At 33.2% G+C, this 19,283-nt stretch overlaps 1 protein-coding gene and 1 long non-coding RNA gene across 2 annotated transcripts; both read left to right on the top strand.

The window, feature by feature from the left end:
• The first annotated feature begins 1,700 nt into the window (after window positions 1–1,700).
• Window positions 1,701–7,266, top strand: LOC142639072 (uncharacterized). Its single transcript, XR_012845116.1, has 3 exons — window positions 1,701–2,613; window positions 2,762–2,808; window positions 5,619–7,266. It is a non-coding gene; the product is annotated as an uncharacterized LOC142639072 (long non-coding RNA).
• A 7,823-nt stretch (window positions 7,267–15,089) lies between these two features.
• On the top strand, window positions 15,090–18,715 carry LOC142638544 (putative protein S-acyltransferase 15). Its single transcript, XM_075812570.1, has 7 exons — window positions 15,090–15,437; window positions 16,417–16,509; window positions 16,619–16,720; window positions 16,801–16,866; window positions 17,700–17,798; window positions 17,886–17,981; window positions 18,069–18,715. Exons 1-7 carry the CDS (start codon window positions 15,165–15,167, stop codon window positions 18,162–18,164), a joined length of 825 nt encoding a protein of 274 aa, XP_075668685.1. The 5' UTR covers window positions 15,090–15,164; the 3' UTR covers window positions 18,165–18,715.
• The last annotated feature ends 568 nt before the right edge of the window (window positions 18,716–19,283 follow it).

Here is a 19,283-nt window from a genome sequence, read left to right as displayed (position 1 = left end):
AACTTGACCGTGTACACACGCATAGTATGTGTGTAACATTTAACATATGTTATTTTCTTACATTGAGTTAGATTTTACACCATTAAAACTTTTTATATTTCATCTAGTTAATTTGTAAGTTAAATGAACTATCATTTAATTGATATTAATCAAATTTCGGACTATGCCAAAAACCAACTTGACTTGCAAACTTGCCCAAACTTCGACCCACTCAGGTTTAGTGTGGAAGGTGGCATGAGTCAAGCAATTTTACCCATTAATATGGTAGTTGGCTTTTTGAATCTGTCAAGAACCAATCCAGCCTATATATATATAATTTAGGTACAGTACCTTAGGTATTGTTCATTAGGTTCTCCTCTTAAGATTTAGCTATGTAATTACTTAACTAAAAAATACACTTCCTTCCTATGAAAAAAAATTCAATTTATATATATATATATAAAGATAAAAAAAAATAGTATTAGTATTTAAATCTTAGTTATCATTTTTTAAAAATATTTTTCCTTTATTTATTTATTTATTTTTATTAGAGAGAAAACAAAGAACTATTGAATGAATGCCCATTAAAAATCCGGTTATATTTTATAGCCCAATTAAAGAATGTCCAATCTAAGCAAATATATCTTCATCCTACTCAACCTAGCTACGAACTTGAAATTACCTATATTTTCAAACAACTTACGATTGTAGCTAGAGGTTGGTGGGTTAGTGATGGTTTGAAAATTTTCCAACCCATCATTGACGGTTTGGTAAAAATTTTGAAATTCAATCATTTACATAAATGTAATACATTTTTTTTTTCAAAAGATGATTCAAGAGGAGAAATTAATTAAATTGTATATATAATTTTTTGTTTTCTAATATATATATATAGGAGGGAAGCGGAGGGGTCAAAAGCTAGTCCCCCCCCCCCCCCCCTCCTCTCTCTTTCTACCACCAAAGGAAATGGATTAAAACTCAAGTTTTCTACCAAGAGAGACCTAGGTAGCGCTATTGAGTTACAAGACTTGCCTGCAACCAAATCATAAGACTATTGATACTATTTTGATCGTATTGTTATCATTATTATTTTCACTCTAACAATTTTCTTACCTTTGGAGGTTTGAATTCCTTCCCCTCACTTACCGTAAGTGAAAAAAAGAGTAACCATTCAATCTCATTTTTCTTCAAACATGAGTCCAATTACAAAGTAACTAGCATGCCCCCACGATTGAAGAATTTCTATACAGAAAACTCACCTCATGGGCTACATATAAAAGAAAACATTCCTTAAACACGCCCCCCACACATTTGATGTTGTTAATACTATATTATAACAATTGTATGACCAATGATAGAAAATTCCTTAAATACTTTTAGATCTCAGGCCCCTTAGGCCATGTGAATCCTAGGATAAGATCCCAAATTTACTTATCCCCAAAAACAGGATCTAAAATTTTTAATATTTGAAACTCCTCCACATGCAATACAATAGTACGCCCTCCACTATAAGTAACCTGAACCTTAGCTAGCTAGGCTGCACAATGCACATAAGTTCTGTTCCATGCACACATAAGATTCCCACAAAAATGACGTCGTTTTTAGTATTTCTTGGAGCCCCCACAATTTGACGCTTGTGCGTGTGCGTCCTATATATACAGCACCTCGACTAAACCCTTCCTCACCTACTCTTCTCAGTTTCATACCTCTCTCTCTCTCTCTCTCTCTCTCTCTCTGAGAGTTTTTTAAGTCTCAAACACGACTAGATCTTGACTTGTCCCTCTTCTTTTTCTTTCCCAACTATAGAGTTTTCTTTTGTTTTATACTTCTGAATTTCTAGATCCTCTTCTTTTCTTTTTTCTTTTTTCTCGATTTGCTAGTGCTATTCATTGTGTCATTCATAACCCATGTTCTATTTTCATAGCCTAAGGTCATTTTGATGGTTGTTTTGGTTTAGATGCCACCGGAAAATCGGACCCACAAGCTCAAACACCCTGAATTACACATAGGAAAAGTAGTTGGAGTAGTTGGTTTTGTGTGATTATATATATATGTCTCTCTCTTTGATCCCACTGCTTTGGCCGTGCGGCTCAGATTATTTGATCTCCATAAAACTAAAAGAAAAATTCCCTTCCACTTCATGTTTTGCACTAGGGTTCCTTTGGTCATTATACTGTCTTTTTCAACCATTTGTTATATGCCACGTGAGCCCAAATTTTGTGGAAAACCTACTCATATAACCTTGGAATCCAAAATGACTTCAATATTCCCTTTTTTTTTTTCTTTTTTTTTTTCTTTTTTTCTGTTTTGCCTATTCACTTTCTTCCATTTTTTTCATCTTTGATTACTTTCTGTTATCATTCATAGTCATTCGACCCCAAAAATTTAAGACTAAGATTTTAGATTTGATTATTGTTACTATTTTCCTCTCTATTATTCACAGATTAATCCACAGTCGTTATTTGCGGATGCAGCATCATTGAGATTCACAGAGCCAATGCACAGAAGCAACAATCTGATTAATCTCTCTCTGCATATGCTTTGGAATTGAGAATCTTGATGATGCTGCATCAGCCAATAAATGACTAGAAAACTGAAAGCAGGATCTTGATTTTGCAGCTTTGTTTGTTAAAGGTAAACTAATTAATTTCAATCCGCTTTCCCATATGTACTATTTTGTTTTTATCTAATATGTGATTATTGATGGCTATGCTATTGTAGCACTTATTTGATTAGTTTGCCTCGTAATTTTTTTTTCTACTTTATTACTGTTCATTTACAGGAATCAAGGAAGTTATTATGATAATGCAAAGGAGAAAGGTGAGTGAGGTAAACTTTGCTCTTATCTCACTACACTTTTTGGAGCAATATATGCGCATTTGTCTTGCTGCTATGTATTTTTTCTTTTTATTTTTAGGGCTATAAATCTAATTAATATCAATTTAAGTGTAGGGTTTTATTAGCCCTGACAAATATAGGATCTGATTGGTAGTGTAACTAGAACAACAGTTTTCAGTGTTTAAATAATATTATACATATTTTCACACACTATTTTACCCACACGTCTTTTCAAAAAATGCAAACAACGTTACTAGAACAACACTACCAAACACCCTCATAGTATTTTTCATTAAAATACTATAGTAATTTTTTGGGAAATTCTTGTCTGCGTTGGATAAACAATTTTGAAGCTTGGAGCTTCCCTAGGAACTAGAACAATCAAGCTAGAATCTTGGCTACATGATGTCACATTGAATTGTCGTGTTCACTACTACAATATTGAGAAATTTTATTTGTAATCATTTCCAATTGAAGGAGCATCCATGGAGTTATCTCCTACCCATTTCTTCTTTAATTATATTCCCTCTTTGTGTCTCTCTCTTATAGAAGCATGTAGGTTTTAGGAAGAATCCTATACTTTCAAGACAAGCAACTATAGTAGAAAATTAGTTGTTTCTGTAATATATTTTGCTAACTCAAATCGAATCCCCAACATCCCCTCCTCACCCCTCAACGTCCAAATATGATAGAAATTTCACTCGAGTCCTAAATAGTTAGATTTTGTTGTCCTTAATTCATCCTCTATTCACTCTTTAGATATATTTGACTCTTTGACATTTTTAGTGAATCCTTGAGACCTATTCCTTGGCCTGTTATCTTGTTGTCCTTTTAAGTACTCTTTCTTTTGTTTTAGAGAATCCTTGAGAGCTATTCCTTGGCCTGTTATCTTGTTGTCCTTTAAGTACTCTTTCTTTTGTTTTATACCAACAATCAGAATCACCTAGCTGTAGTGCTGCACTTGTGAATCAATCAAATGGAAAACAAATTACATGACCGAACTTCAGGATAGACCTAGCTGGATGGAATAGCCCCGGCCTTCTTTTTTAGCTTACAACAAGTGAAAGAATGAGATATTTGAATCTAGGTTTTCTTTATAAGAAGAACCAAGTAATGTTACTCAATCTCATGGAATTGACAATAATGGTTTATATTTCATGTTAATAAGACATCTGACGAGGTAATATCTCCCAATTTTTCTTTATCTTGAGTTGAAATACAACTTTTGAAAAATATTATTATTTAAAGTACAATGTTACAAATTATGTAATGCATTTTGTTAATTAGTTTATGTTCATAGGAATGAGTTACAAGGTTTTTGACAATTGAAATAAACTTTTTAGTTATAGAATATTCTGATATAGCTGTTTTTCTGAGCTTGCACTTTCATTATCTTTAGATTCATCTATCATTAATAAGGTTTATTGCAGTGGCTTTAAACAGAGATAGGCATTTCAACCTTCTGAGTTCTAGAGTCATCTATGAGATTTTGGGTTTTGTTTCAATATGCATGAAGTTTATAATAATGAAGCGATATTGCATAGATATGACTGACTAGTTTCAGGGAGTCTATGCACGTCAGGTTGTCCCACATGTAAAACAAAAGATGCCATAAAACAACAGAAAGCCTTAGCTGTAACTCAAAAATATAAAGGATCATAATGATTATAGCTGACTGGTATTTAGTTTACATAGCAAATGATTATGTATGGGTTCAAGGTTGATTGTTTGATATTGTCGGTTGGGAAGCAACTTCAGTGAAGAATGAAATTTTAATATTATTTTGATCTTTAGTTGTAAATGTTTTAAACTAACCCTGAACTTTTGAGATTAAGATTTGATTGCTGTTGTTGTTATAAGATTTGAAATTTTGGAACTAAGATTTTATTGTTGTTGTTGTAAATGTTTTTAACTAAGCATAAATTGAAAACCGAGTCTTGATTGCTGTTATTATTGTTATAAATGCATTTAACCTAGCATAAGGTTAAATATTTGATGGTGTTCGTATCTGTTTGGTTTTAGACCTTTTCTTTTGAACTTTTTAGTTCATTTGTTTATATATACGTACAACTTTCAAAACTTCATTTTTCTCAATACAACTCTATTTTGACAAACTTTCAACAAATAAATGAATAAAAACACACATTGTGTGTGATAAGCAGTGCTCTATAGTTATATTTACCAGCTAGTTTTTTGGAGGAGGGGTGTCTTAGAGAATTAAGAGAGCCACTTAACAGTAGAATGATATTTGAAATTATTCTGTAACAATGCTTCTAGTAGCCATGAAAATCTTGCTTTACCTTGGAGTTGCATTTAGTTGCTGCAGGGAACGTAGTTGTTTTTCAACCTAACCAGGTTAAATGCACGGTAGAAATGAGTGAATTTTGAACCTACTTTTTCTATCTATTAGCCATGGAACTGAAGAAGAATCTTAAGCCATGTCATGTGGGGGCAGTTAGTGACAAAAGCTGTTATATCATTTTGACAATTGAAAAGGAGGGAGACGAATATCATTCCTTCTAACGGAGGTCCACAAGTACATTGAGTGAGAAAAAACCAATATTAGCGAGTACAAAGAGATCATAGCAAATCCTTTTTACTACGAACAAATTTGTATGCACATGAAATAATGCTTGTAACTATGCATTTCTCTTTAGACTATTGGATAATGTTTTACTTATATTCACAAAAAACATGTGGTCAGAATCTTGAATTGTGTTCTCTTATTAGTCTATTGTGCATTTTTACCTAATGTCTGAGTTATTAATCAACATCTTGACACAGTTGCATCACTTCTACAGCCTTTTTCACATTGCTGCAATAAACTTAAGTTAAAGATTTTCGGGTATGAAAAATTGAGGTTGGACCTTGGTATGATGAAAAATGCCCCTCTCCACAAGTGTGAGTTGGAAAATCAGCTTCTCAAAAGTAGGATAAGTCTGCCGATTAACCAGTTCATGCCTTAAAAGCATGGGTTATGTGTAATAAATATTAATGAAATTTATTAAATTTCACACATTGATGATGAATGAGTGGAATGGTGAATCTAGATTTTATAGCATGGTCAATGTGTAAGCAATTTAGATTGTAGCTTTGTGATTAGACAGCATCAAAGCACTGTGCATCAAAGTTCACATACTTGAAATCTTACCTGTGATGATTTTGTGATTAGCCATAGATCACTTGCATGGGATGTGCACTTGTTGAGCAAAACTTATTGTAGAGTTTTATCTGTTTATAAAGTGTCCAATTATAGTCTGTTCCTGGAATTGATCGGAGACATCACAAGTAATAGTCAATTAAAGAGAAGTGTCACATACTGTGTTGAATGTCACAGATTTTTTCCTGATTTAATTGTGACTAGATCTTTTGAAAACCAAAAATGAAGAGACCAAAGAGATAAGATTTTCTGAGTAGAGAAACCACTAATGAATAGATTTTTTTTTTTCAACTTTTCATTTGCTGTAAGTTTCTTTAAAACTTTCTCCCCTCTCTCCATGTGTGTTAAAAATATTTAGTATTCTAAAAAAAAAAAAAATCATTTGCTGTCTTCAGGAAAACAAAGGCTTTAAGGTAATTGTATCAGAAAAAATGTGTTCATTATCATATGTGGTGATTGAGCTTCTCCTTGTTCACCTAGATAGTCAAGAGTCTCTAGATTTATATGGGTTATTTATGCCATGAATGATGCTAGGGTTATTATAATGTTTTGCTATATAAGCCTTATAAATTGATTTGTCAATTTTAAACTTAAAAAAAATTTATTTATTTATAATGCTATTGATGAGACACCAATCACATTTGTTATTATATTTTTTTATAAGCATTATTTTAGTAAAACCGGTAATAGTTTCATCATTCCTTAAACAATATGTTCACCATTCTCTCTCTCTCTCTCTCTCTCTCTCTCTCTCTCTCTCTCTCAAAGTTTTATTTTTGTGTGTGGAATTCACACATTAATTTGTATAGACAAATTTAAGTACTTAAATTTCAAATTGCAAAATGAAGCCTACGCTTTGATATATCTCCCCCTTAAAAAAAGAAGAAGAAGAAAAATGGTAACATTCCAAAAAGAAAGATAATCCCCCCTTAAAAAAAGAAGAAGAAGAAAAATGGTAACATTCCAAAAAGAAAGATAAAGATCTTTTTTTCTTTGTTTACTTTTAACAATGACATATTTACTTAGTACCCTCTTAGTAAAAATTAAAGAAGAGCAGTCACTAAAAGCCACCTTTGAGTGAGAATATGTACTGCTTAAGGAATCTTTTGATATTAAATACCTATGAGTGAAAATTTGAGGATCGGAGGATTTTAAGTTTGAATGTTTTCGTTGAAAATACTAAGAAATACCATGAGTTTCAAGACTCTTGGCAATGTTAAAGGTAGAACTTGTGCATCACTAATTGTGATTATCTTTTATTCATTTTTTACCAGAATTTATAATTTTAGTAATGCTACAAATACATTATTTTTAATAACTATTAACCTAACTTCTTGTGATAAAAATAATATTATTTTCACATAGGTCCATTAATGGACACCACTTTTGTTATGCATCAATAAGAGTTAGAACATGTCAACAATTATGGAAAAAATTGTATTGGTAATGAGCTGTTAGTTTTCTCTCTTCTTTTTTTTTTTTTGAGAGAGAGAGAGGGGGGTGGGGGTGTTAGGGTTTCTCTGTCTCTCATAATCTCTCCCTTTTGTTTGTATGTGAGAAATCTACCACATTTAAATTGGCCTTTAATCTAGTATCAATGATATTGCCCCCCTAGTGAAAAATATGCGCGCGCACACTGGGATTTGGAAGACTGGAAATGTCATTTGTCAAAAATCTTTAAAAATTAGATTTCCACCCCTCTTTTTTGTTGTTTGTTAAAGTGCGTGGAAGTGACTAAATATCTCCATTTAGAACCTTTGTTCTCTTTTACACCTCAAATCTAGGACATATGTGTTAAAACCGTACAATTTACAGCTCCTTGAGGCAAAAGACGAAACCTCCTTACTGAATGGAATGAAGTCATCTCTCCTTCTTGGTTTTTTCTCCTCCAAGCTGGGTTAAGCTATAGTATAGTTAGGGTTTAATCAAGTGTCAGTTAAATGTCATAATAATTCAGTCATGAGTTAAATTTCCTTGATAACAATGGTGTTGGTAGCAATGATAAATGTGCAAATACTAATATTGGTGACAATAAGATTGTGCCATGAGGTAAAGTTGGCCATAGAAAGTTTGATGTTGACAATGTGTAGATGCAAAAAAAGTGTACAACCACACCATTTATTGTGAGTAGTAGAAAAAAAGTAGTGAATACATATGAAGGTAATAAAGAGTCAATCATAGTCTATCGCATCAGATTGGTGAGAGGGCAGATCTAAAGTGGGAGAGAGGATACGGTATCTTATGCACTCATTACGAGGACAGAGCTAAAGTAGGAAAGAGGATACGATATCTTATGCATTCATTACAAGGGCAAAGATAAAGTAGGAGAGAGAGGAGACGGTATCTTATGTACTCATTATATACTACGAGTATCTCACGATAAAGGAGTTCGTGGATGTGTGGATCTCATTTATTGTGAGACCATTATTGTATGCAATAGTGTACTAAATAAGTTGGCTTTGAGAAATGGAAGAAATATTTAACCCTTATGCAAGTACAAATTTGACCTTGAGTTGCTACACAGAAGTACCCTCTTTGCACTCTAATCCAAATCTTTCCCCTTTATGTCTCCAATCATAATTCAAACTCACAATTTTTTCTTTTCTTTTCTTTTTTTAATTAAAAAGAGAATGAATGAAAATGAAGATGAAAAGTTTCTCTTAAATAGTTTAGGTCCTATATTTTAAAAAAAAAGTAATATGGGATGAATTACTAAATTTAATTGTTTTTTCTAGATTATGAATAATTAAAAACAAAACTCACTGCAATAGGAATAAAAGTATTTGTCTCTAATCATAATTCAAACTCACAATTTTTTTTTCTTTTCTTTTTTTTTTAAATAAAAAGAGAATGAATGAAAATGAAGATGAAAATTTTCTCTTAAATAGTTTAGGTCCTATATTTTTTTCAAAAAGTAATATGGGATGAATTACTAAATTTAATTGTTATTTTCTAGATTATGAACAATTAGAAACAAAATTCACTGCAATAGGAACAAAAGTATTTGGTATTGCAAAATTTCTTAAAAGAAACCAAGGATCTTTTGAAAAATTTCAAATTTATTGGCATATGTTTTTTATACTTTAATATTAATTTTTTTCCTAGTATACTCCTAAATAAAGAAATTCAATTGATTATTTTTTTTGTTTATGTCTTTTAATTGTATAAAATATAGGTATATTTAGTTTATTTATTTATTATTATTACAAAGTTGAGATTATGGATAAACTTAAACATAATATGATTATAATAAGTCTCCATAGAATCCTAAAATATATTTGTATCAATCTACGTGGATTTTCATATTTCCCTATGGATCATTGCTTAATAAGAAAGCTTTCCAATTCATTCCCATCCCATGCCATTTCAATTTACATTTACGTTATATTTATATGAAAATTAAAGCCTTTTTTTAATTGTTTATTTATTTTGATACTTTTATTAAATAATTTTTTTGAAAAAAAAATTATTTTCTTGCTCCCTAAACTAAAATCTTAACTCTACCTCTACAATGAGAGCAAATGGTAGAAATAAGTATGTGAAAAATGATGTGAATTTTCCTAATACTAGTTATGGAGATTAATGCTCTGAGGATCGAGATGGTGGAGGATATAGTGCTGAAGGTGGTAGAGATGATGGTGGTGGTATATATAATGACATGCAATTATGACAACAACATTATAATGATGATCGAGGTGGTGGTGATGGTACGGACTGGTTATTGTAGTAACAATGATGGTACGGACTGGTTTTTTTCTTTTCCTTTTTTTTCTTAAAGCTGGTCAAGCATGATTGTCATATATATATATATATATATATATATTTCATTCTTTAATAATACAAAAAATCATAAAAATTAAGAATGCATTTTAGGATTATTGGTCGAACTTAATTTTATGTAGTTCAATTCATAAATCATAATTCATTTTCAGAATGGAAAAAAGACAGGTTTGATAATGTTGATGATGAGTTTAAGGCAAATCTAGGTTTCTTTTACAGCATACAAGAGTTTTTACAGAGACAAAACTGAGCTTCCCGCCGGAAGAGCTTAAGCCTTATCGTTTTAGTCATAAAGTAGTGGATAGCTAGATTCAGAATCTAGTTTGTTCATGATTGCATTGGGCACCCAAAGCACAAAAAGATGTTAAAAACAAAAAAGAAAAAGATTCCTGTATAAAATTTTACTCACTTTATTTTTTTCAGCTTTTTTTTTTTTTTTCAATTGTCTAAAATTTTCAATATTTAGTTATATGATTTACATGAATAATGTAACATTAACACCAGCCTTTTCTTCCATAGAGATTTGATTCTGCAGGTTAAGTATACCAGTAGGTTTCTGCATATCATTTGGAGATACTAAAGTTGACATGCAATGTTGTGTTAAAACTATAAGAGTACAAACTAAATAGATATTCTCACAATAAACTGTACATCACAAGATATGTGTAGAAAAAAAAAATTATTTAATGCCTATGTTACAGTTTAGAACTCTTAAAACACTTAATTATCCTTTCAACTGAGTGTAATTATTATCATATTTGTACTAGGGGATTATAAAGAGGTTTAAGGGTAGCATCAAGATATTGGTTAAGAGTTTCGAACACAAGACCTCATGGATCTCATGAAACTTATGAATTGCTAAACTAAACCCATTGGGGAGTTATTTAGAAAAACCTAAACCAACTCTATTCTAATCATAATAGGATTAAATTACTTATACTGCAAGTACATGCTTGGATACACTTGGCTTGAATCCTAAAAGATGTAAAAATTTCAAAAAAAAAAAAAAATTGATATTGAAGGTGGATACACATCATCATACTATATATCCTATCTCCTTACTTTTCCAAAAAAAAAAAAAAAAAACATAAATGCATGTTTTTCATTTTCAAGCTACAACATGACACAATTGACTCGTGACACTGCCATATGCCTGATAAAGTTTCTTTCTTTTTATGTTTTTTAGGGAAACTGTCGTACTCATACTAGTTGCATAAGAAAAGGTACATTACCGACGACTGTTGTAGGGAACCACCACTGTTCTACATCTCTGGAAAAATTATTGGCAGCCAATATGATAATGATAATGCAGCAGCCTAGCTACCACATCAAAGTAGAATGTCTCGATCTTAAGGGCTCAGACTCTCTTTTTCTTTTTTTTCTTTTTTCTTTTTTTTTTTGTTTTTGAATGGACAATATTCTAATCTAATATTAGATAAATAGAAATCATTCGAAATTTATTTACTCAATTATCTTTTTCTCCTTTTTTTTTTTAAAAATGATCAGTGGCTCTTTCTCAATTATCTTTTTCTAATCTAAGTGTATCAATATAAAAGTATACAATTGAAGTTAAAAGAAAAGGACTGCATTGATTTGATTGGAAGAAAGTTCACGTCAAAGTGTGCCCGCATAACCATATTATATAATATTAACAATGATTCTAGGACCATACCCTTAAACCAATCATAAGTTATATATATCGAAGGAAGATGTGACAAGGTTGTTCTACTAGAATTAGTAAAGATTAATTAGTACTGCGTTATTCCTAGCATGGTCCAAGTGAGCTAGGCTAAGCAAAATAAGAGTAATATTTATATCAACTTCAATCTCTTTCATCGTCACCTTTCAAATATGGTTGAAAAATGTAAAAAGAGTAATGATAACAACAACACAGTGGCCCCTCCTCCTTCCAGGGCTGCAAGCAACCCAGGCAAGGCTGAACACATAGACACATTTTTGTTTGGCACATATATATGTCGTATTTGAGTGATTGTACTGTGTCCCCAAAAATGTGATCGTGATGTATCCATCTCGGTTTTCTTTCAAGCTTTGCCTTTGTCATCTCATTTTCATATACCTTTTATATCAAAATTAAGGGGAAACTATATAATTTCATGCTCATCATCATGGTCCCCTCGATTGATTTTTCACCTATAACCAATGCAGAAAATGCATATTTGTGCCAACTTCATCATAAGTCCATGTTCAAGGCTCTGCAAGAAAAGACACTTTTGGCTCATTTTTTCCAATACATATTCAATATGCCTCCTCAATTGTCACCATTACCATCAAATTATAAGGTGGTAGTGTCTGTGTGGCCCTTTGTTGTGGTAGTGCACACGAAAATATCTATGGTCCCCAAAGCTAGACCATGATGGTAAAATGTACAAGAAAAGGTCCACATAGTGATTGAACATAAATGATAGTAACAAACAATGTACTATATTAATTGAGACCACAAGTGTAATGGTAGATGATAGACATGCAGGTGGTAGAAAATAGAAAGGTTTTAATGTTTTGATTAGTGGTTGGTTTTCAATACGAATTGCTTAAGATGTGAGGTTGTAACTTGGAGTACATTTATGGCATTTGGATCCAAACTTGATGCTTTCAACTATGGTACACTTTGTATAAAGGTTCCATCAGATTTTGTTTGGCTGGTGGAAGACACGTTTTTTTTTTTTGAGTTGAGTGCGATTTTCTTCAATTTCAAAAGGTTGAGGTTGTGACCAAGCAAAGGCTACCTTCTTTTTTTTTTGGTATTTTGAGCCAAAGGAGTTAAGGAACCAATAAGGTCTGCCCACGAAGTTGAAGCTTGACCACTTAACCAATTACCATTTTTCAAGGCTCAACATTATGGGAATCTCTTTAATTTCAACGTGGACCTGTAACTCCATTGTTCAATCCCGATCATGTACTCGGCTTCAGTGTGTTTTCTTTTTATTTCTCTCTCTCTCTCTTAGGGATAGCCCATTTTCAGGGAATGGATTAAGGGCCTAAGGGTATCTATCATATTTCAGCAGAGCTAGGACAATATAGAGGCCCAACCACTGAAATTTTATTCTGGGTTTTTTCAAAGACTAAAAGCACTCGGGGATCCATGAAACACAAGAGGGCCCAAATTACATGATCTAAGATTCTAAATTCCTTCCTCTTTTTTCTTCTCTCTCTCTCTCTCTCTCTCTCTCTCTCTCTCTCTCTCTCTCTCTCTCTCTCTCTCTCTCTCTCTCTCTCTCTCTCTCTCTCTCTCTCTCTCTCTCTCTCTCTCTCTCTCTCTCTCTCTCTCTCTCTCTGTTGGGTATGTGCAAAGTGCAAACATATTGAGTTTTCACTAGGAAGTTTGGTGTCTTTGGTTTCAGATGGAGACGGAGGCCGAAAGACCCACGATTTTTCTGAGGGGACCGAAGTGGACCAGTTGGTGGCCACTATTGAACCACCAAAGACTTGCATGTCCAATTGGTGGTTCAATATTGGCCAGTGGGCCTATGAATTGGTCCAGGCCGAGGTCAACACAAAGCGGAAGCTATTTTAGCCATTTGCATCAAGCTCAAACTTCCTTCTTGCATGCGTGCTCCTCCGGAAGCACACACTAGAATAAGAGGCAAAAACCGATTGGTAGCATATTCGATCAAACGAGTGATCTTCTCACCAACTACGGAGCCCATACTACCCCCCATAAACTGAAAATCCATAACCCCAATTGCTATGGGAATACCGTTTAGTTGACCTGTGCCTGTTTGAACAGCCTCAGTTAATCCTGTTTTTCTTTGATAAGAATCAATACGATCTTTGTAAGATTCCTCTTCCAACAGAAATTCAATGGTATCCACAGAGACCATATCTTCATCCATAGGAACCCAAAGAGCTCAATCTTCATCCACAGAGCTCAATCCTCTGTGGAAAACCATCGGCCCGCCCATATCAAAGCTCACATGTCCTAGCAATACATGAACTCTTTTAGTCAGACTTTAATATACAATAAGTAAAATAGAAAATAATAGATTTGATAAATTTGTTGTGGCATATGTTGCATGTTCAAGTTTCAGGGGTGTCAAAGTTTTTTTCAAAAAAATGCATTTATAATCCTATCCATTGAATGAAGATTGTGTTAAGAATAGTAATTTTTATTATTGAGAATAAAAGATGTTATAATGGATTAGCTATTCTTATTCATAAGTTTGGTTGTTACATATAGAAAATTTGTAAAAAAAAAAAAAAAAAACCTTTTTTTTGTGGAAATATATTTGATGATGCACAAAATCGTCAGTAAGTTAATTGTCTATATGCACGCCAATTAGGGTACCTAAAGAATTAGAAAACAAAGAACTTACAGAGAGCACCGGTGGGGTGTCGCCCAAAGACCCCTCGAATATTAAGTCAATGATTAAAGAATTCTAATAACTTAAAAGTGTGAGAGCTAGAAAATTTCACATAACTTAGAAAAGTGAAGACTTAGTGCTTATATAATGGTGTAGAGCTGAAAGATCCCTTGAATGCAGGATCTTTCATTGTAGAAAAGATATGGAGTTAAGATCCCGAAGTCTTAGGGTTTTATTTCCTATACTGAGAAGATACGAACATATAGTAGGGTGTTTGGAAGTGATGTACAAGTTCTTTTCATATAGAGATGCTTGAGTGGGGAACACGCAAATAGCGTAGGAGCCAAGCGTATCCACACGTTGGTATGCTCGTTAATGCGACAGGTTCTTTTAGGTTTGATGGCAAACGTGGATGATGTTGCGTGGCCAACCAACCTAACAGATACGTTTGTCTCAAAGGATCTTAAGAGGCCTGAAGGATACTTTATTTTCGTTCTAAAGGAAGGCTTGACAGTCAAAAAAGTTAGAAAATTTTCTCTGATCAAAATATCCTTTATCAATATTAATTGTAAAAGTTTTTTTTATGGGACTTTTTTTTTATTGAAAAAAAAGACGTTTATGGGACTTTTTATGGGACCTAATTATAAAAGTTGTTACTGCATATACTAAGGAATATATACTATAATCATTTTAGAGAGCAATGACTATTCCTAAAAAATAATTAATCCATTTAATAAAGATGTAAGTAGATAACAAAAAAAAATTATTTAGAGGATTTTTCTTCAGCTTGATATGTTTAATATTCGATTAGGCAGTTTCTCAAAAAAAAAAAAAAAAAAAAACCCGATTCGGCTTGGCTATTTTACCACCTTCTTAATAATAATATCTGTTTGGGCCTGAGAACCAGGCCACTTTTGTGGGCTAGAGACTACAGTATAAGGCCTAGTCTCACTAAACGAAACCACGGACTGGACCTCTTTGGCTCTTTCCCACTAATTGACTTTCCTTTTACAACAATTCATAACGACAAAGAAACGGTGAACCAAACCAAACCAAACCAGACCAGTGCTCGCCTTTCACAACCCCCAATGAAGTGCCAAAGATTCCTCTCTATCCCAGTCTCAGCCGTGTTACTGTTAATGGGTTTTGTGTATTACATCACAGTATTCGTTTTCATCGAGGATTGGGTTGGGTTACAGAGCTCAACTGGGTCTTTGAACGCTCTCATTTTCACTTTCCTTGGTTTTCTCTGCTTTGTCTCTTTCTTTGCTTGTGTTCTCATTGACCCAGGTCACGTTCCACCTTCCTATGTCCCTGATGTTGAACAAAGCCGGGCCTCGGATCAAGAACCCAACAATAATGTGAGTTTTTTTTTTAATGGTTCAATATCAGTATTCTGATATGGGTTTTATGTGCTTTCTTTGGTTTCTGCTTGTTTCTTGAGAAAATATGAGGGAAAGAGAAGATTTTGGGTTTTGGATCTCATGGTTTGTGTTTTGCTGTTCAGAAAAATGGAAACTTTACTACAATTGATCGTTTATTTAGTCTTTTCCTTTATTTTTTGCAAGAATTTGTTAGATGTTCTTTGTTAGCTTGCCTTCATTTGGTTGATAAGAGAATGGGGAAAAAAAATGAAATTAGAAATTTTGAGTCTTATGTATTCTAAATATAGTGTTAATACATTATAAGACTAACTCAATCAACAGCTCTATTGAGCTTGTGGAGGTGGTCTTTAAAATTTTTTTTTATTATGTATATATTATAGATCCCCAACCTAGCACATGGACTAAATGCCCCCAAATCGCTCCCATACATGCATATAACATACTCTTCATGGGGTTTGAATACTGGCCACCACCATGGGCTGCACTTGGGTTGCCACCAGGTCAAGAGGTCTAGTTTGGTTTAATTTGAGGTTGATTTTGCTTTAGTTGTGTCAGTGATAAATGGATCATATCATGTGCATTGTGGTTGATTAACACCCCCCCCCCCCCCACCCACCCACCCACCCACCCACCCCCCCCCCCCGCCCCGGTGGCGGTGTTCTTGCATATGCTACATTTCTTTTTGTTAAGCAAGATCTGTACCTAAACTTACCTGATAGCCAAGACCCAATTGCTACATCTTGCCAAATTTTTTTTTTTTTTTTTCTAGTGAATTGTAAATACTATAATTTATTTATGTCACCATTTGACGCATTACTAAAACTTTACTCTAGATGTAACTTTTTGTTCCTGGATATTTTTCAATAAGAGAATCTATTTTTGTCACCATTTGTTGCAATACTAAAACTTTACACTAGATGTAACTTCTTGTTCCTGGATACTTAATTTCTGATAGGGTGCACAACCAAGGCCCTGTGACAAATGTTTTACATACAAGCCCCCTAGAGCTCATCATTGTCGGATCTGCAGAAGATGTGTTTTGAGGATGGTAGGTAGGTTACATTAACTTTAACAAAGGGATCTGATATGACTATAATTTCAAACATGATTAAATTTATGATTTAAGTTCTTTATGCTCCTGCCAAAATTTTGTGCAGGATCATCACTGTATGTGGATAAACAATTGTGTTGGCTATTGGAACTATAAAGCCTTTTTTGTACTTGTCTTATATGCAGCTATAAGTAGCATCTACTCTACGGTATTTTTTATCTGCTTTTTCCTTTCATTTGTTTTAATATTGTTAAGTTGACCCTATACCGAAGCTCTTGGCATTCTTAGGTTGTGTTAATAAGCTGTTCATTTCAAAAGGATTTCAGCGGGAGGGTTCCCCTCAAGATGTTTTATGTAAGTTAGTATTTAGTTATCTACAGCTCTCATGTTGAATGTTAGTTTTATGTTGTGAAATGTATCATAATGTCAAATTCTCAAGTCAGAATTCTGGTCAAATTTCTTTCACTTCAGAATACATATAAGGGGGTTATGCGGATCCAAAACTAACCATTCATTGTGCATATATGTTGATTGGTGTTTGAGATATGGCAAAGAGCCTCTCTCTCTCTCTCTCTCTCTCCCTCTCTCCCCCCCCCCCCCCAAAAAAAGAAAAAGAAAAAAGAGAAAGAATGAAGTGTCTGGTGGAAAGAAAGTTAAAAAGATGACTGTATGTATGAATTTGTCACTGAAGTTATTTGATATTATTCAGTTAATTCCTTAGGTTGTTGTGTTTTTCTGTTGAAGTACAAGTCTTAAAATCCTTTTTAATAGGAGTCTTGGCAATGGCATACATTACATTTCATTTTCAAAGCAACATTTTTGTCAGAAACTTGAACAATAATGAAATATTGTGAAGAATTTCAAACTATTGGATCTCTTTTAGATCTCGTTCTAGATAAAACTATTTACACGAATTAGGTTATCGCTTATCAGCTTATTACTTTTAGTAGATGTCTGTCATCCCTGCAGCTGGATTTGTGGCTGTTATTGTGAGTTAAGAGTTTTGGGAACCTGTGATTGATAAACCTTACTTAAGTTGTCAAGCTTTTAAATACAGACCCTGTGCATGTCAAGTTTATCTGAACTAAAATCCATTTGTCGCCTGCCTTTTCCCTTTTCTTTATTTATATATTTTCAGTGGTACTTCATGAAATTTTCAAGGGTGCTAAAAGTTGTGTTTATTTTAGGTTATTTGTGGAGCAGGGATGATTGGTTTGAGTGTTACATTTGGAACTCTTTTGGGTTGGCATGTCTATCTTATCATTCATAATATGACAACCATAGAGGTAAGTTGTGAGTTTCCAGAGTTGGATGTTTTATCATTGTTTTTCGATTAATTACTGGTGCCGATCTCATAATGAACCCTTTACCAGTATCACAAAGGAGTACCGGCAGCATGGTTGGCTAAGAAGTCTGGTCAGAATTATCGACATCCATTCAATCATAATGTTTACCAAAACATAACCTCGGTCTCTCTCTCTCTCTCCTTTTGTGTATTGATATTTCAATTAAGTTTGTGATCTGTCAATATGGTAACTTATATGCCTTTTGTTCAGATTTTAGGTCCAAACATGCTGAAATGGTTGTGCCCCACAGCAGTGAGCCATCTAAAAGATGGTCTTGCCTTCCCTATTTCACATGATAGTTTATAAAAATTTTCTGCCTCCACTCATACCTGTTAATCAGCACATAAAGGAATGAAGAGTTATTATTTTATTCTCTTCTCAATATGAAAGAAGCAAGAAGCCGACCAGAAGTGACTAAAGTTTATTATGGATAAATTGGAGTAAGATCTCGCGTTCAATTAGGTTACACTAGAAAGCTTACACAGATGAGTCTGTTGATGAAACCTAAGTTGACTGGTGCTCTCTTACCATTCTGAAGTGAAACATGATAAAGTTCTTGTAAAATATGATTGGATATATAAATTTTTTTTTTTTAAATCATTAAAACATTGATATGTAACACTGATACCAGATGATTTTACGTTGATGTCATTGTAAACCACATATGATTAGAGCCCATACCTTATAGTTAACATGAAAGAAGTTGTTGTAATATACTGATATGAAGGCCCTGTCTTGATAAAAGTTTCTTGTGTGCTATTTTCATTTGTAAATTCAGTCATTCTCTACCCAATTTATTCGTGGTCCACTAATTTTGTCGTTTCCTTTTTAAGTAATAATACTCACTTTGAAACTCATGTCACAAGATGTTAATTTCCTACTATGTCTTTATATTGACTCATATAATAGGATGAAATCCATCATTACATGGTTTTAGGAACTTTTTTTTTTTTGGCGTATATGCTTTTATTTTTATTCATTTATACACCTAGATTCGTTTGCATGCTTCTCCACTTAACTTTTGGTTTGATTAAGAATCCTTGAGATTGGTTGTTAGTTTGTTACATGGTGAACATCACATGACTGCTTTATATTTTTTTAATAATGATCCTTTGTGTCCATAGAATCTAAAAGTTAAGACCGCCAAAGGACATTAAGCCCGAGTTTCCTGAAAAAGAAGAATATTGTTAACAGGCAATGATAATCTTGGTCAATGGACAAGTTTTTCGTATTCCAAATGATACTTTTTTCGAAGAATTAAGCAAAGGCGACAACTTTGTTTCTTCTTCTTCCTTCTGTTTTTCTTAATATATATATAAATAAATTGTAACTTGACTTCTAACACTTTCCACTGAATACATAGGTTTTGGCTATATGGGGTGATCGATCCCTGCGTGAAAGATGAAGGGGTGTGAGTGCTCCTAA

This window comes from Castanea sativa, chromosome 6, assembly GCF_040712315.1.
Source record: "Castanea sativa cultivar Marrone di Chiusa Pesio chromosome 6, ASM4071231v1".
Classification (NCBI taxonomy): domain Eukaryota; kingdom Viridiplantae; phylum Streptophyta; class Magnoliopsida; order Fagales; family Fagaceae; genus Castanea; species Castanea sativa.
Note: the sequence above shows the minus strand (reverse complement) of the source record. Positions and strands in the feature narration are given on the sequence as shown.